This window comes from Carassius carassius, chromosome 47, assembly GCF_963082965.1.
Source record: "Carassius carassius chromosome 47, fCarCar2.1, whole genome shotgun sequence".
In the NCBI taxonomy this organism is placed as follows: Eukaryota; Metazoa; Chordata; class Actinopteri; order Cypriniformes; family Cyprinidae; genus Carassius; species Carassius carassius.
The window spans coordinates 21,100,585-21,115,374 of record NC_081801.1 but is presented as its reverse complement, the minus strand read 5'-3'; the positions used below and the strand labels follow the sequence as shown (position 1 = coordinate 21,115,374).

At 34.4% G+C, this 14,790-nt stretch overlaps 2 protein-coding genes across 2 annotated transcripts; one reads left to right on the top strand and one right to left on the bottom strand.

The window, feature by feature from the left end:
- Positions 1-5,246: 5,246 nt before the first annotated feature.
- Positions 5,247-6,593, bottom strand: LOC132130499 (transmembrane protein 233-like). Its single transcript, XM_059542218.1, has 3 exons — positions 6,060-6,593; positions 5,717-5,840; positions 5,247-5,410 (listed from the first exon to the last, which is right to left on the bottom strand). The coding sequence occupies exons 1-3, from the start codon at positions 6,411-6,413 to the stop codon at positions 5,400-5,402; spliced, it is 489 nt and encodes a 162-aa protein (XP_059398201.1). The 5' UTR covers positions 6,414-6,593; the 3' UTR covers positions 5,247-5,399.
- A 6,329-nt stretch (positions 6,594-12,922) lies between these two features.
- Positions 12,923-14,495, top strand: LOC132130606 (protein LIAT1-like). Its single transcript, XM_059542365.1, has 2 exons — positions 12,923-13,290; positions 14,136-14,495. The coding sequence occupies exons 1-2, from the start codon at positions 13,098-13,100 to the stop codon at positions 14,480-14,482; spliced, it is 540 nt and encodes a 179-aa protein (XP_059398348.1). The 5' UTR covers positions 12,923-13,097; the 3' UTR covers positions 14,483-14,495.
- The last annotated feature ends 295 nt before the right edge of the window (positions 14,496-14,790 follow it).

Below are 14,790 nucleotides of genomic sequence, written 5' to 3'. Positions count from 1 at the left end.
TCCTGTTCACAGAGAGCAATTTACAATACCTGTGTTAAAAAAGATGCAACGTCTCCACTTCCTTCCAATATAGAAGAGTGAAGCCAAAATGTCCCAATATGGCTGCTGCCATCTTGCAATGATGCCATTTATGTATTTGAAGGTATCCTAACAAGAAGGTATCCTAACAAGAGTAGAAGTGCAACTTTTTAAGCATATTTCATAAATTAATTGTATTACGAAATGAGATATTTGAAAAATAACTTTTATCAAAATTAGATACCTCCAAGTTATTGGTGTTAATCTGGCACCTGGTGTTAATTTCCTTCTATGACAAACACTGTTTAGCTGGCAGCATTCCTTGAATTTACACTGAGATTGCAAAGATGGTGGGCCGCTCTAAGGTGACTGAAAGACTGCGACAGGAGGCAGTCCAGATGAAGACCAAAGGGATGACCGTTTCAGCCACAGCAAGAAAAGCTGGTCATTCCAACATCGTATGTGCATTTTTGAAGTATCGCATCAGAATTGATGGAAACGTCAAATAATTCACAGATAGTTTTTACGCTCACTTGAGGTAGTTTTTGACTTGAGGATAATGTGAATAAAGGGAGATGGAAATGTATCTTGCGAATAAATTCATAGGACTTTGCATAATGGGACGGCATAACCTGACTAACCAGCGGACAGATCTTGTTGCACAACATCTGAAATGTTATGGTCATTCTTAAATTTGTCAAAGTATTTCCATGTAATTGTCTCCCAGAACTGTTATACATTTCAATTAACCTTGCTCTCATCATGCACTAAAATTAACTTTGGACCAGTTCTTCTCAATCCACACAACATGCTCCTCAGCCTAGTTTCCTTCTGCTGATGAGAGGCTTCATCACTGCACAGTGTGTTTTCAGTCCGACTTCCCGTAAACGTGCAGAGACAGCTCCTTACCCTGATCAGCGCTGAACTGGCGAGCAATTCCAGCTGCGGTGTTGAACCGATTCCCCATGTAGAGTCTCTGCATTGTGCTGTCTTCTCATGCATTTGTCTTACGTGGGACTTCAATTATTGTCATTGTCAAGTTGCAATTTTTGAGAAATCACAGATTTGGAATGACCAGCATCTCTTAAAGCTAAAGATCCACATCATCCAGTACTCTTTTGTTTTTCGGTCTTATAAAATATCCCATTATTTCAGAACTCTCGGAATGAAGCAAACTGAATCACAAACATTTAACAAAGATCCAAAGAGATCAATTTACAAATCAGTATATGGTAGTGTTATTGACAAACAAGAGTTTATCAGTAGTATTTCACTGAGGTTTGAGCCCTAGAAAAAGGGTCTGTAGAGACACCCCAGTTAAAGAATCAAATACAGGCAATCAACTGTATTTTGTTGCTGTGTGAATGTAGTATTTTATCCACAGAAATCCTGGTATGATGGAGAATTTGTCACAGCAAGCATCATTCACAATTTCCTTAGAAAGAGTTCAAAACTAATCTTGTACATTAAAATGGTGGATATTGAGAGTGCTGCATCAGTCTGAGAATTCAGACGGGAATGAGCTGATGGAGAAGCTAAGTGATGCAGGGAGTCCCATCACAGTCATTTCCTGTTAATGAGGAAGAGCAGAGCAATTCCATGTGCACATGGGATGGGTGTTTACGTGTGACCAGAATCTTAAAGAGACCCTTTTCCCAAAGATAAAATATCTTAGGTTAACTCATGCATCTTCATGTTTATTTGAAACCTGTGTGACTGACATTCTTGTTAGAATGAGATATTTAATATTGTTCACATCAGGGACAATGACTAAAATGCTAACTATAATGATTACTATATCAGAATCCACACTAACAAATGAAAACATTGGTTTTTTTCATAAGCATGCTCGGCAGTTGTGTCATCTGCTGGTTTAAAGGGGTTTTTTTTTACTCTTTTGACGGGTAGCCATTGCCTTGCATTGAATCACCATGGTTTCAGCTGAAAATAATCTTTTCCTGTTCTACTGAAGAAAGAAAGTCACAGATGGCCCAAGGGTGAGTAAATGAACAGCCATTTTTCATTTTTTGGGTGAATTATCCTTTTAAAAGTGAAAGGGGATCAGGGACTGTCATGGTCACCATTAACTATATTCTATAAAAAAAAAAAATAGTAGTGACATGCTGCAAAATATCTCATTATCATCAAAGAAAAAAAAGTCCTAAGGGTTTAGAACAACATGATAGTAATTTAATTTAATTTAATTTAATTTAATTTAATTTAATTTAATTTAATTTAATTTAATTTAATTTAATTTAATTTAATTTAATTTAATTTAATTTAATCACATTTTAAAAATTTTAAATGGAACAACAAACAAATCTGAAGCATCCAGCTGCTTTACATTTATTTATTATTTCATTATTTTTGTAATTTTTCAAGCACTTAGGCCTATCAAGCCCCTCACTCCTACATCTTTACCAACAGACTAGAATATGTTTCAGATAATGCCCTTTTCACTGATGGCCTTTCAGATGGAGTAATGTCATGCTAACTACATTCTGGTACACTGCCATGATGCCAGCATAGGGGGTTCTGAGTGGGAAAGTCCATTAGAAGTTTCCTGGAACTGGCCTTAAAGCTTTGGTTTACCTAAACAACTTCTACATATCTGTCTCTCTATTTAACAACACTCGCAGGAAAATGATCAGAGACAACTCTCCACTGCAGCACTGACCTTAAACTTTGTTTCCGCTCATTTAAACATTGCATGACTCTTTATTTATTTTTTATGCATTTATTTGCTTTTCGGCATCAATTGGCTCCATAAAACACATTTCTGTGTTTTTTAAATCCTGCAAGCTTTCATGCTGTGCTCACAGAATATGTGAGCTGAGGAATCCTCTCTGTTTATATAGTGAAGCTCAGCTCCTCCTGCTGGACTAACTGGGCCTTTCTTTCTGCAAGAGAATAAGTGCTATTGATTTTCGAAACTTCATTCGATCTGCTTAAACACATTTTCCATAGGTCAAAAGCTAAATGCTGTGGGTGTCCGGTTCAAGTATAAGATAAGAAGACAATCAAGAAGTTTGAATGGGAAAGAATTCTGATGGATGACCGTTTGAATGATCTCTAGACTCTAGACTGTGAATGATCTTAAACTTTATTTTGTTGCTATTTGTGTGTATATATATATATATATATATATATATATATATATATATATATATATATATATATATATATATATATATATATATATATATATATATATATATATATATATTATAGGCTATATAACTATATGGATATTTACCATCTTACAAATATTTGTATTAAGGATTATTATAAGATGGCAGTATACCTTGCACATCAGATATTATATTATTTAGAACATTTTGTATGAGACATTATTATATTATTATAAAATATTTTTTCTAAATAATATCAATTATAATATATATATATATATATATAAATATATATATATATATATATAAATATATATATATATATATATATATATATATATATATATATATATATATATATATATATATATATGGATCATTTGATATATATATATTAAACATATGCAATGAAAAAATATTGTCAGATGGCAACAATATTGCACATCAGATGTTATGTTAATATTCACACATCCATTCCGATTAAACTGGAGAAATGAAAGCAATACATTATGACATATTGTAGAATGTTGTAATATGAAGTGTATATGCTCTGTGATATGGACTCTGCCCATTTACAGCATGCTCAAAGCTTTTATCGCTCTAGCTATCCCCAGCTGACCACGCAGCCATTAGCGCAGGTTGAGATCATTTATGAACGGGAAGAATACAAAAGTTTGTGGGTTTGGAAAATAGATGCTTGCTACAAATGTCTTTGGGCATCGGACGTCCTGTATCCATGTCAAAACTATGAATAGCGTCAAAAGACCTATTGATTATGTCTGAAGTGCTACTAAAACTAAAAATAACATTAAAAATAAAAAAAATTCACAAGCTGTGGTTTCTTCGTTTTAGGTACAGTATTTGTCTTACTATATAGACACCAAATGACACATTGATGCAGGAATAGAATAGAATAGAATAATCTCCATTTGAGGCAGATAATGACTAAATGTAAAGAAGAAAGGAATGCACTTATGTGCAGGATATCAGTTACCAGACATGCTTCCTCTGATCTCCATTGCTCAGGAGGCTAGATGGCTGATAGTACAGGATGTACTCTAGCTTTTTTTCAGTCTAACATTCATAAGTAAATATATAATTAATTAATACAATCTGCACACAAAAAAACAAACAAAACAAAACTAATCGGGTAGGTTTGGTTTAATTTCTAACATGCAAAAATATGGCACCATATTAGCAAATGGCAAATTTGCACAATTCAAATATAATATTGTACTGTACTCTTCTTTTTAGACATGCATGTCCTTTTGGTTGAATAAAGTCCTTGTTCATCTCTTATGAGTTTTTTTATTTTTGCTACACCGAGGATGAGGCCCTTCTCGCTGCATTCCTCCACCTTGCATCCTTGTGATGCTCCACACTTCCAGAGGCTTTGAATCAAAATGACAAGGAAGAAAAATACTTTTCTAAGAAGAAATGTCAAAAATAAGTGTTTTACCCAAACGAATATCAAATCTGTCATAATTTACTCACCCTCATGTCGTTCCAAACCTGTGTGATTGTTTCTTCTGTGGGACACAAAAGAAGATATTTGAACCCATTTGACTTTCATGCTATGGACAAAAAGTATATTCAATATATATATATATATTCAAAATATTTTCTTTTGTGTTCTACAGAACAAAGTCATAGAAGTCTGTAATGACATGATGGTAAGTAAATGATGGCACAATTTTCATATTTGGGTGAATTTACTCTTTAAGCTATGACAGATTACACAAAATGCAACATATTACACTCATACAAATATTATACCAACTATGTGCTTTTGTATGCACCAGCCCCACTGCACCAGCATTTTTAAAAGTTTATTAAGTTGCAAGAAAAATAAATAATAACAACAAATTCTCATTCTCAGAACAGAAGTCATATTCTTGTTATTGCAACAGGTAATTCATTAGCATAATATAATGCATTTTTACTGTAATATCGACAAAAGGTCAAGTCAAGACATCAATGCATTGTTGGATAAAGCAAAAGCTGCCTTAAACCCCCAAGACAGCAACAGAAAGGCATCAAGATGGATTAGAAAAAAAGCTCAATAAACAAGTCCTTGTCAAAAAAAGAAAAGAAAAAAAGAATGGATGAATGAATGAAACAAATTTAACACGGTGCATAATATAAACTGATATTCTAGACCTTTTTTCACATGGCATTCATCATCTGTCTTCTTTGCTTTCATCTCATTACCCGTTTACATCAATGCTCACAATTTTCTAGGATATCCAACTATTTAAACTCTGGAAGAGAGAAAAGGAAATGACAGAGACATTTAAGTGTATGATCTTATTTCAACTCAGTTGCAGACAACAAGCAGCTTTTTAAAAACATTTTTATAAATAAATACTGGTGGTATTTTTAGAATTGTTTTATAAAAATAGAATAAAAAATATTGGTTGTATTTTTATAATACAATACCGACAATTTCATGTTTCTAGGTTGAGTTGGGTGGGACATGTCCCCAATATCTACTCCCCTGTGTGTGTGTGTGTGTGTGTGTGTGTGTGTGTGTGTGTGTGTGTGTGTGAGACAGAGAGATAGTTTACCTGTCATCAACAGATAAAGGATTATTGCTAGACCCACAACAATGGAAACGATACTAAGCAACAAAGCTAGACGCCCAAGTCTTCTGGCTCCATCATAATCTTTTACTTGTATCATGGACCAAGACTGAAGAAGAACAGAAAGAATATCATGTTTAAGAAAGCCTTGTAACTACATATGGTGGCCCCTTAATGAGTCACATTATTAACTATTAGGGGCCACATGGGCCACCCTAAACAAAAACAGGAGGGGTTTCTTTTTACTTAGTTTTATCTGCTTTCTAAATTATCACTAAATGTGAACTCTAAAAGTAATGAAAAGTTTAAGTCCGGTGAAACTACTCACAACATGAGCGAAATAAAGCGCGAACAGGTTTATGGGAACGGCCGGACAGAAGCAGGAGAGCACGGCCACCCACATGAAGCTACGCGGCTCACGTTCTCCGGGAGCGGGCGACAACGCGCGGCTGAAACTGACCCGCGACGGAGAGCGAGGCTCCGAAGCGTCGTTAACCACAGTCTGTTCCGCCTCGAGATACTTAACGAGGATTGTATCCGAAGGTGAGCGGTTTAATTCTCTTTTCAGCTCTTTGCCCGAGATGTCAAGAAGTTTCTGAGTATCTCCAAAATCGGTGGAGTGCAGTGCGGCTCTCTCGCCCAGGGCGTCTGTCGCGTGAGGGGCTTCCGTGTTAATAGCCATCTCTTACAGAATAGATCTCCTTGTGTGAGAACAACATCAAATATACACTCTTATGAAGTTATCTCGATCGGCAGAGGACCTTTTTATTCAACCCAATTGTGCGCAGAGCAGTTCGAGCGAGATATTCATAAATCTATTGGAGATCCATCCACTTCATCAATATTAACCACTCTCGTCTAACATTGGAGATGTGAATCTGGACACTTTGCGTAAATCAATCAGTCACGCGCGTTAATTGACGCAAGCGCACCAATCTTTTATCTGTGGAAGTGATGTAATCCATTAGGTAGTAATATAATCAGGATTACTTTTAGATTATTTTTTTAACCTAACTCGTTTATCACACTGATTTAAATACTATAATCTTGTACCATATTGATATAAAAATACAAAGAGAAGGAAAATATTATATTCGTTGTAATTAACATCATGACGTGGACGATTAAACATTGCCTTACATCAAGGTTTCTTAAAGGAACTGCAAGGATTTGAGTTTAATGAAAAGCTTATTATTTAAATGAATTGTAAAAATGTAAAAATAAAAAAAATAATTAAAAAAAATCTAAATATAACTTAAAAAAAACAGGTTTAGTTTGCCTGCATGTGATCATTAACAGAGATCTGTAAATATTTAAATATGCAAATGTTTTACTTAATTATTAACTTAAAATCTAAGGGGGAACTTCAAATAAATATGTTTGTTCAGATAACAACAACAAAAAAAAACTTTTTGGGAATCCCTATATGTAAATAAGAAATAAGTGAATTTGTGCATTGTAATGTGTTAGTAAATGCCTTCACTGACATAATTAACCCACTGCATGATAATTCAGATAAACATTAATTAGTGTTCATCAGTAGTTGATGCAAATTTTGAAATGTTGAGAAAGCATTTCTTAAAATGAAAATGTTTCATGTAAATCCAGTGGTGAAATACTGTGTGGCCTCTCAATTTTGTGTAATTATAGCCACCTGACTAGAGACTGGTCTTTATGTGAAATGTCCACAAAACTGGAAGACTTTCTAACTGTATATAAGCAGTAGTCTATTTTAAAAAGGAACATTTAAAAGTTGAAAAAGAAGACTTAAGGAGAATCAAATTCTGAATAAATTTTTTTTTTTAAATTGTGAACTGATTACCAGTGCTTTCAAATGTAATTTAACTACAAGTACCGTATTTTGAAATCTGATTACATAATCAGATTACACGTAATTACTTACTCAGCAGACATACAGGGAATGTTGATAACCATATTTGGAGCAACCAACCATATAATGGGACGCTGTGCGTATGCTGGGTGCTATGTCAAATCACTGTAAAAATCATTAACTTTTTCATATTCATCCATTCTCATAACAAAATGATTAAAATAAGCATATCACTGGTGAGACTCAAAGTTGTCTTTATTTATAGCCTCTCTTTGTCATTTATCTTAAAGAATGTGGACATAAGAGTGAAAAAAAAAACAAGAACTGAAAGGGTGGAAAACATTTGAGTAAATGTATGTGCTTGATGAACAGGCAGAAGATCCAGCTTGGCCTCATGTCCAACCGACCAATGACGCCCTCTGTCGGTCTTATCTTACATAACACTTAAACCAGACCAAGATATCAATAATTTAGTTCTATATAAATAGATGACTCTTGTATGAAATTGTGATTTTTGTTTAGTTGTTTACAAAAGAGATACTTAAAGTTTCACAAACGGGTCTTAGCTTAAGCCAGGACTAGGCCTTAGTTAAAATTAATGCCTTGGAAGAAAACATTACAGGTGTGCATCTTGACACACATTTTAAGATATGTCAGAGCAAGATATTTTCAGTTGAGACAGCTCAAACATGTATTTTAGTCTGGGACTAAGTTACGCCTGGTCTGTGAATCTAGGCGTAATGCTTCTTTGCCATGCAAAATATACTACATACATTATAAAACACTCATTTATTTGTTAGTTTGATATTAATATTGATATCACAAAACAAAAAAGACCATGGATTTAAATTCATATTTCAAAAACAACTCAAAGTTCAAACATGTTTAAGAACATTTTTGTTTTTCAAATTCAAGTCAAAAATTTAAAAAACATTTTTTGACATTTTCCTAAGAAATATTTTCTCAGTTTAAGATATGTTTTGTTTCAATGATAAGAAAAGAAGAAAAAAAAAAGAAAAGTGAATTTTAAAATATCAAAGATCTATGACAGAGACGGTCCAGAATGAATTAGATCCACAGCACTCTCAGATGAAAATGGTGCATGCTGGGTAGAGCTGACCACAACAGTTCTTCAGCTGGCAGCTTTAGCGTCAGAAAAGGGTCATAAAGTTTGCCAGAGAAGAACTGCGGTAGGTCAGCCAATATTCACTCATCACCATCCACTACAAACCTAGAAGATATAAACAAGACTGAAGATTATTTTACAAAAATACCACAAGTTTGTTCTCCCTGTAATTACAAAACCATTACTGATACTGCCATTTCCATAGACAGCACAGAGTACCATCAAAATACAAATGAGACACTTAATTTAAACTGAAACATAAAACACAGGGCTCAACAACAAGGATGGCCTGCTGTCCCAGGATCAGTGTGAGAGTGTTTCAGGCTGGTTCACTGTCTTTGCACTATTGGATCAGTTCAATTTCTTACATTTTTTATGCTTTGCAAACCTAAAAATGTGGTGTCCTCAGGCATTTTGTGGCAAATTCTGCTTGTCAACATCATAACATTAATTTATTATATTAAGTTCCTATATAATCATAACTATCATTATAATACTACAAAAGTTTAAGAAATTACAAAATGTATAAAAAAATCTGATTGCTTGTAAAAAAAAAAAATTAAAAATTAAAAAATAGATTTAATAAATCTATTTAAAATTTTAAATGCAAAACAATTATATTTTTTAAAATTTTCAGTACCTTTTAGTGTTTCAGAGGACATAAACTTGTAATTCATGTAAGAAAACACAGGCCATGAATGCATATCTGAATCATTTTTTTGCACATAAGTGGCTGCATGTTTGTAAATAATTCTTACCTAAAATATTACTTAACATATTGAACAATTTGTCAGTCATGAAGCTTGAGTTTTACATATGAGGCCCAAGAATGCACGTCATTCCTCATATCTCCAAAAAGACATGCTGATATATATATATAATAGAAATGCAAACATGAGATAAAAATTAATTTGCTGAAGCATCCAGGCCATCTTTTATTGTGACCCGTGTCAAGGGACTCATAACAGAGTGCTTCATATCTCAAATGTAGTACCAGGTGAGCTACAGAGCAAGTTTACTTCATCAGAAAACTCATACATATGGAATGAGAACATCAAAAAGTCCTAGTTTACAAACCATGCACTATGACAAGTGTTTTGAGTCGTTCATAACATAATTTTGTGCAAGAATTTTTTTTTTTTATAAATAATTTAAATCATAATTTGTAAGAACTGGAATAAAAGTTGTTGGTGTTTGAATTTTATGTATAGAAACTTGTTTGGGATTTTAAAAAAATAGACAGAGGAATGTTTTTTCAAACAGCATGTTACAAAATGCAAGAAATGGAAACAAATTAGCCTGAACTGACAGGGTTTGTATATCTGAACATGCTCGTCTCGTTCCCCTGTCAGCGGTCAATCTATTGATCTGGTCTGGGTGTACACAAACTGCAATGTATGAATGGAAAAGGGAAACATTAAGGTCAGCTAGCTATTGCTAATGGCTAACACACTAGCCTACATTGTTAGCATTTTTAAAAAAGTGTCTTATGGTACCAAGACATGTTCCACCCTTGGTAAAGTGTTCGCAAAAGAACAAACAATTAAACTGCTCATCTGCAGCCAACATGATCAGTTGTCATCCACAAGCATAAACCACACAGTTAAACTCTGACTTTGTGCTAATGCTGAGATCTTTTCTCAGAGCTGACAAAGTGGCATCTTTGAGCAAACAAAAGACTGAATCAGTTAGTGTGCGAATGCTGAAAAACAGGGTGGGAAGATGTCTCCATTCCTCTTTGCCGTTTAAGGCAATAATCACAATTGCAAAGCCTGAGGCTGAATCAGATGTGACCGAGTACTGACTTGCCATGGATTCTGCAGGCAGGGAAAATAGCGGCCATTTTAATTCACTGGCATCAATACAAAAATATGCCATTTTGTATTTATAAACATATTTATTCCATTTCCCAAAATACAAAAATTAAAATAATTATCTTGTTTGCCAGAATCTTGATAACTATTACTGAGGGAAGTACACATACCTCACAATTGAAATCATCTATAAAAAGACAACTGTTTTTTATTACAGCTGATTGATCTTAAGCAATGCAACCCACCTTCCAGATCCATAAGAGGGTAAAGTTCAGTCCGATTCCTAAGACACGAGGAAATATAGTGGCAAGATGAGCTTTCTGTAAAGAGCTGTAACTGCATAAGGGTACTTCGATTTGTACACCAACTCAGAAGAACTGTCTATTTTTGGATGCCTAGTTGAGAGGTATTGACTTGTTATGACTAAGATAACCAAATATAAAACCAATAATACAGATACAGAATGTCATGAGGAGCATCTTTTCAAGGATTTTTGTTGATAAGCATCGTCTTAGTGCCACTAAGTGACATCTCCAGAAAATACTCGGCATTTGAGGCCTGCTCTTCACAAACAATCTACATGAAGGATATAGTTTAAACAACTGCATATTGCTCTTATAAAGATTTTATTCTAGTTTGTATTTAACAACAATTTAAAAAAAAAATCCATTAACCATGCCAGTACATAAAATGGCATTTAAAGGTGCTTAAGAGTAACTTGCAGTATAATGGGAAAGAAAAAATGCAATCATTATTAAAACAATAAGCAATTATTATTAAAATAAATTAAGCTATATTCAACTAAATGTATTTTTTCATGTATAAAATACTTTTTATAACAATAAAACAATGTATAGCTAAACTATCAGAGCATATAATGTTTGTTACGTCACTACCTAAATCGGCTATATTCCATTAAAACGTTCAATGACCAGTAAACCAGACTGTAACATCACACACATCGAGCAAAAGCTAGGAATATTTCTTCATCAGAGGCGAATGAATTACATAAGGATGTTCTTACCCAGCCAAATCAGGAAACACACTTTAGCAAACACGTTGGCATCTATGCAGCAATAAAAAGGACTGGCTTGATTGTACTGAATAACTATCTCGTATTTACTGAACATGTCTCTGCTGAATCGGATTAGATTCTTCTTGAGAGAACTTTAAACACAGATTACACTCACGCCGATTTGGAAGGTTGGAAGTTTGGAATGAAACTTATGTAATGACCTCCGCCCGGTCTCCAGCATATTCGATGATGGTCTGTTCTAATATTATAATAGCTCGTTTTATCGCGAATATAACGCGTATTCGTGTCTCTGAAGAATCGGGTATTTTCCGCCCCACCTAAGTGAACTGCCCTCGCCTTCCCCCGGGGCTAATAAAGCAAGTCTATCTAAAACCCGACAGAAGCAGACCGCGGATTAGATTGACTATGAAGCTGGTTAATGTCTAAAAAGTTGATTAACATAAGCGCTCACCTCACCGGTAAAGTGATTCCTCCGTTCTCGCCTCTCACGTTTACCGGTGTATAGAGCCCTACTTGGATCAGCTGGCAAAGGGAGTGACGCGACCAGTAACAGCTGGCCGCTGGATCTGCGACGTCAACGGTTCGCTATGACGACTGTCTTCCGTAGATTTTAAATGACTTCCACTTCAGCCAACGTCAAGCCTCGGCTCCCAAGGAAGGGGGCGGGACAAAATGGTTCCAACCAATTAACATGTTCCCTGCTCAGGGACGATTCGTTTCCACCCAATCATCTGTACGTGTGAAAGTTTACTGAACACCCCCTCCCCCCTCCACCACCAAAGTTATTTTCCACCAAAGTTAATTTAAATAAAATGTAATAAAAATAAAATTGTTAAACAAGGCAGGTGTATAGTATAGGCCTACACAATTAAACATTAATATAAAGGTATGAAAAAAGCACACATGCTGTTAACAGATATTACCCTCAAAAAGCGAAACAAATATTACCTTTAAAAATATGTGCAGGCTGCAAAAACAAAAAAAGGTCTGTATCTGTAAAATAAAATGTCAGTAAAAATGTTCGGCTGCTGTTTCTCCTAATAATTACCCTCTGGAACCATGATGACCTTCTTCTAAGAGGTCAGTGTCTGAGTCTTTATTGCTTGTGCGAACTTTGCACTTCTTATTAAAGGCTAACTCTATTAAATGGTTCTCTACAAATCTAGTTTAATGACAGATTTTTATTTATTTATTTTTTATACTTATAAATAAAATGGTTGATCAAATTATCTAGATATTATGCGTACTGTAACTGCACTGAAAGTGGTAAATATCTGTAGTTATCTCAAGATATGTATGCATGTGTGAACGCCAGACTGTTTTCCTCATTTCCTGATGGGAACATAGGAGGAGTTCTGTTTCCATGGAGATGCGTCATCAAGCGCAAACGACCTTCTAGCGGATAGAACGCGGAGTTTTTCGCGCTACCAACTAGTTAGTATATATAACACGTTAAAATGTAATAATCTGATAATATCTCTTTTAATACTCATGAAATTGCATTGATTTAACGTTACTTTAAACTGAAAATAGGACGTCAGTAAGTAATGTGTTGAAGTATGGCATCACTTAGAGACAGACGGATTAAAGGCGCTTCTCAAACAACAAACATGCGCGAGGAGATTTCAGTTAAAAAGGAGTTTCACGTCCCACCTTTGAGTGTCACAATGAAAGAGAGCAAGAAGAAGAGGAAAGACACAACAAAAGAGAAAAAGAAGTCGAGGAATGGCATTAACCAGATAAGGGATTCAGGTGAGCTGGTTTGTAAAGAACGACTAGAGCTGAGAGTTACTGTAGGTATAAATAAATAAATAAAAATAAGTAAAATTAATAAATAAATGTAAACAAATGAATCATATCATATGAAAATGTAGCTGTTGGTAATGGTAGAGCATTTTGTTAGCAGTGCAAAAGGTTGTGGGTTCGATTAATTTAATTTTCATTTACTCACTCTTATATTGTTCCAAATGGCTTTCTTTTTTCTGTAAAACATACAAGAATATATTTTGAGAAATTCCTTAATTTAGTTTTTGGTCCATTCATTGGAAGTCAATGGTAACCGTTTGATCATTCTTCAGAATATCTGGTATTCCACAGAAGAAAGCAAGAAAGTCATACAGTTATGGAATAACGTCAGGGTTAGGAAATGATGACAGAAGTTGCCTTTTTGGGTGAACAATCCCTTTAAATTATAAAACAAGTGAAAGAGAAGAAAAAAAAAGTCAGTGGGAAAAAAAGAGCAAAATACTTTGACATTCAAGATGCATTATTCTATACATAATTTGTAGTTAAAATTGATTTTATTATGAATGTTTTGATGTTTTATTGGAAGACAAGGTATGATTAGAAATAGAAATCTTCCATTGCTGTCAACTCAATAACATTATTGAAACATTTATTAACACAGGTTGTCTTTAACTGTATTTTACTTGTGTTGATTGATAGCTGCCTACTTCAGTACATTAGTGCATTCGTTGAACATGGGTAATTACTGACATTGTCTCAAAAGCATTGTGATATATTTTAAACCTCCTATATGTTCTCTCTTTTCTGGGAGATTAACTCATAATCCATCTACCCCTCTGACCTTCCTCTAGAGAAACTCCGGACAGAACAGTGGAACAACGGAGAGATGAGTGATGTTCATAGCAAAGGTCAAGCCAAAGCCAAAGAACTAAAGAGCAGGCAATCCAAAAATCCCAAGGGTGTATCAGAAGTGGTTCCCACAGAGGAGGACAACTCTGATTTGACTCAGCTTGAACAGGACAGCTTGAGGTGGGAAGGAGCTCTTGAAGACCCCACTGCAGAGGCACAACGGTTAGAGGTCTACAGAGCCAACCGCCGTAAACGTTATATGGCATCAAGACAGGCTTTTCTACAAAATATTCAAAACTCAAACTCTTCAAAACTAAATACACTGAACAAGCCTGGAGTTATAGCATGAAGTCTTATATTCAGTCATCGGCTGCATTTACTACAATAATCATGTTTGATATTTTATCAGGGAATTTCACTTGTGTTTATTGATTTAGGCATAGTTCACTTTAATTGCGTAAATGGCTTCAAAATAGTGTGGCATACTAGTTAAAAAAAGGGCTTATAAAACAAACTTTTATTCAGGACGTATTAAATTGTTCAAAAGTGAGTGAATATGTATATACTGTTTTTAAAAAAAAGTTAACCTCAAATAAATGCTGTTCTTTTGAATGTTCTATTCATCAAATAATTTCAAAACACTGTTTCTAAATATCA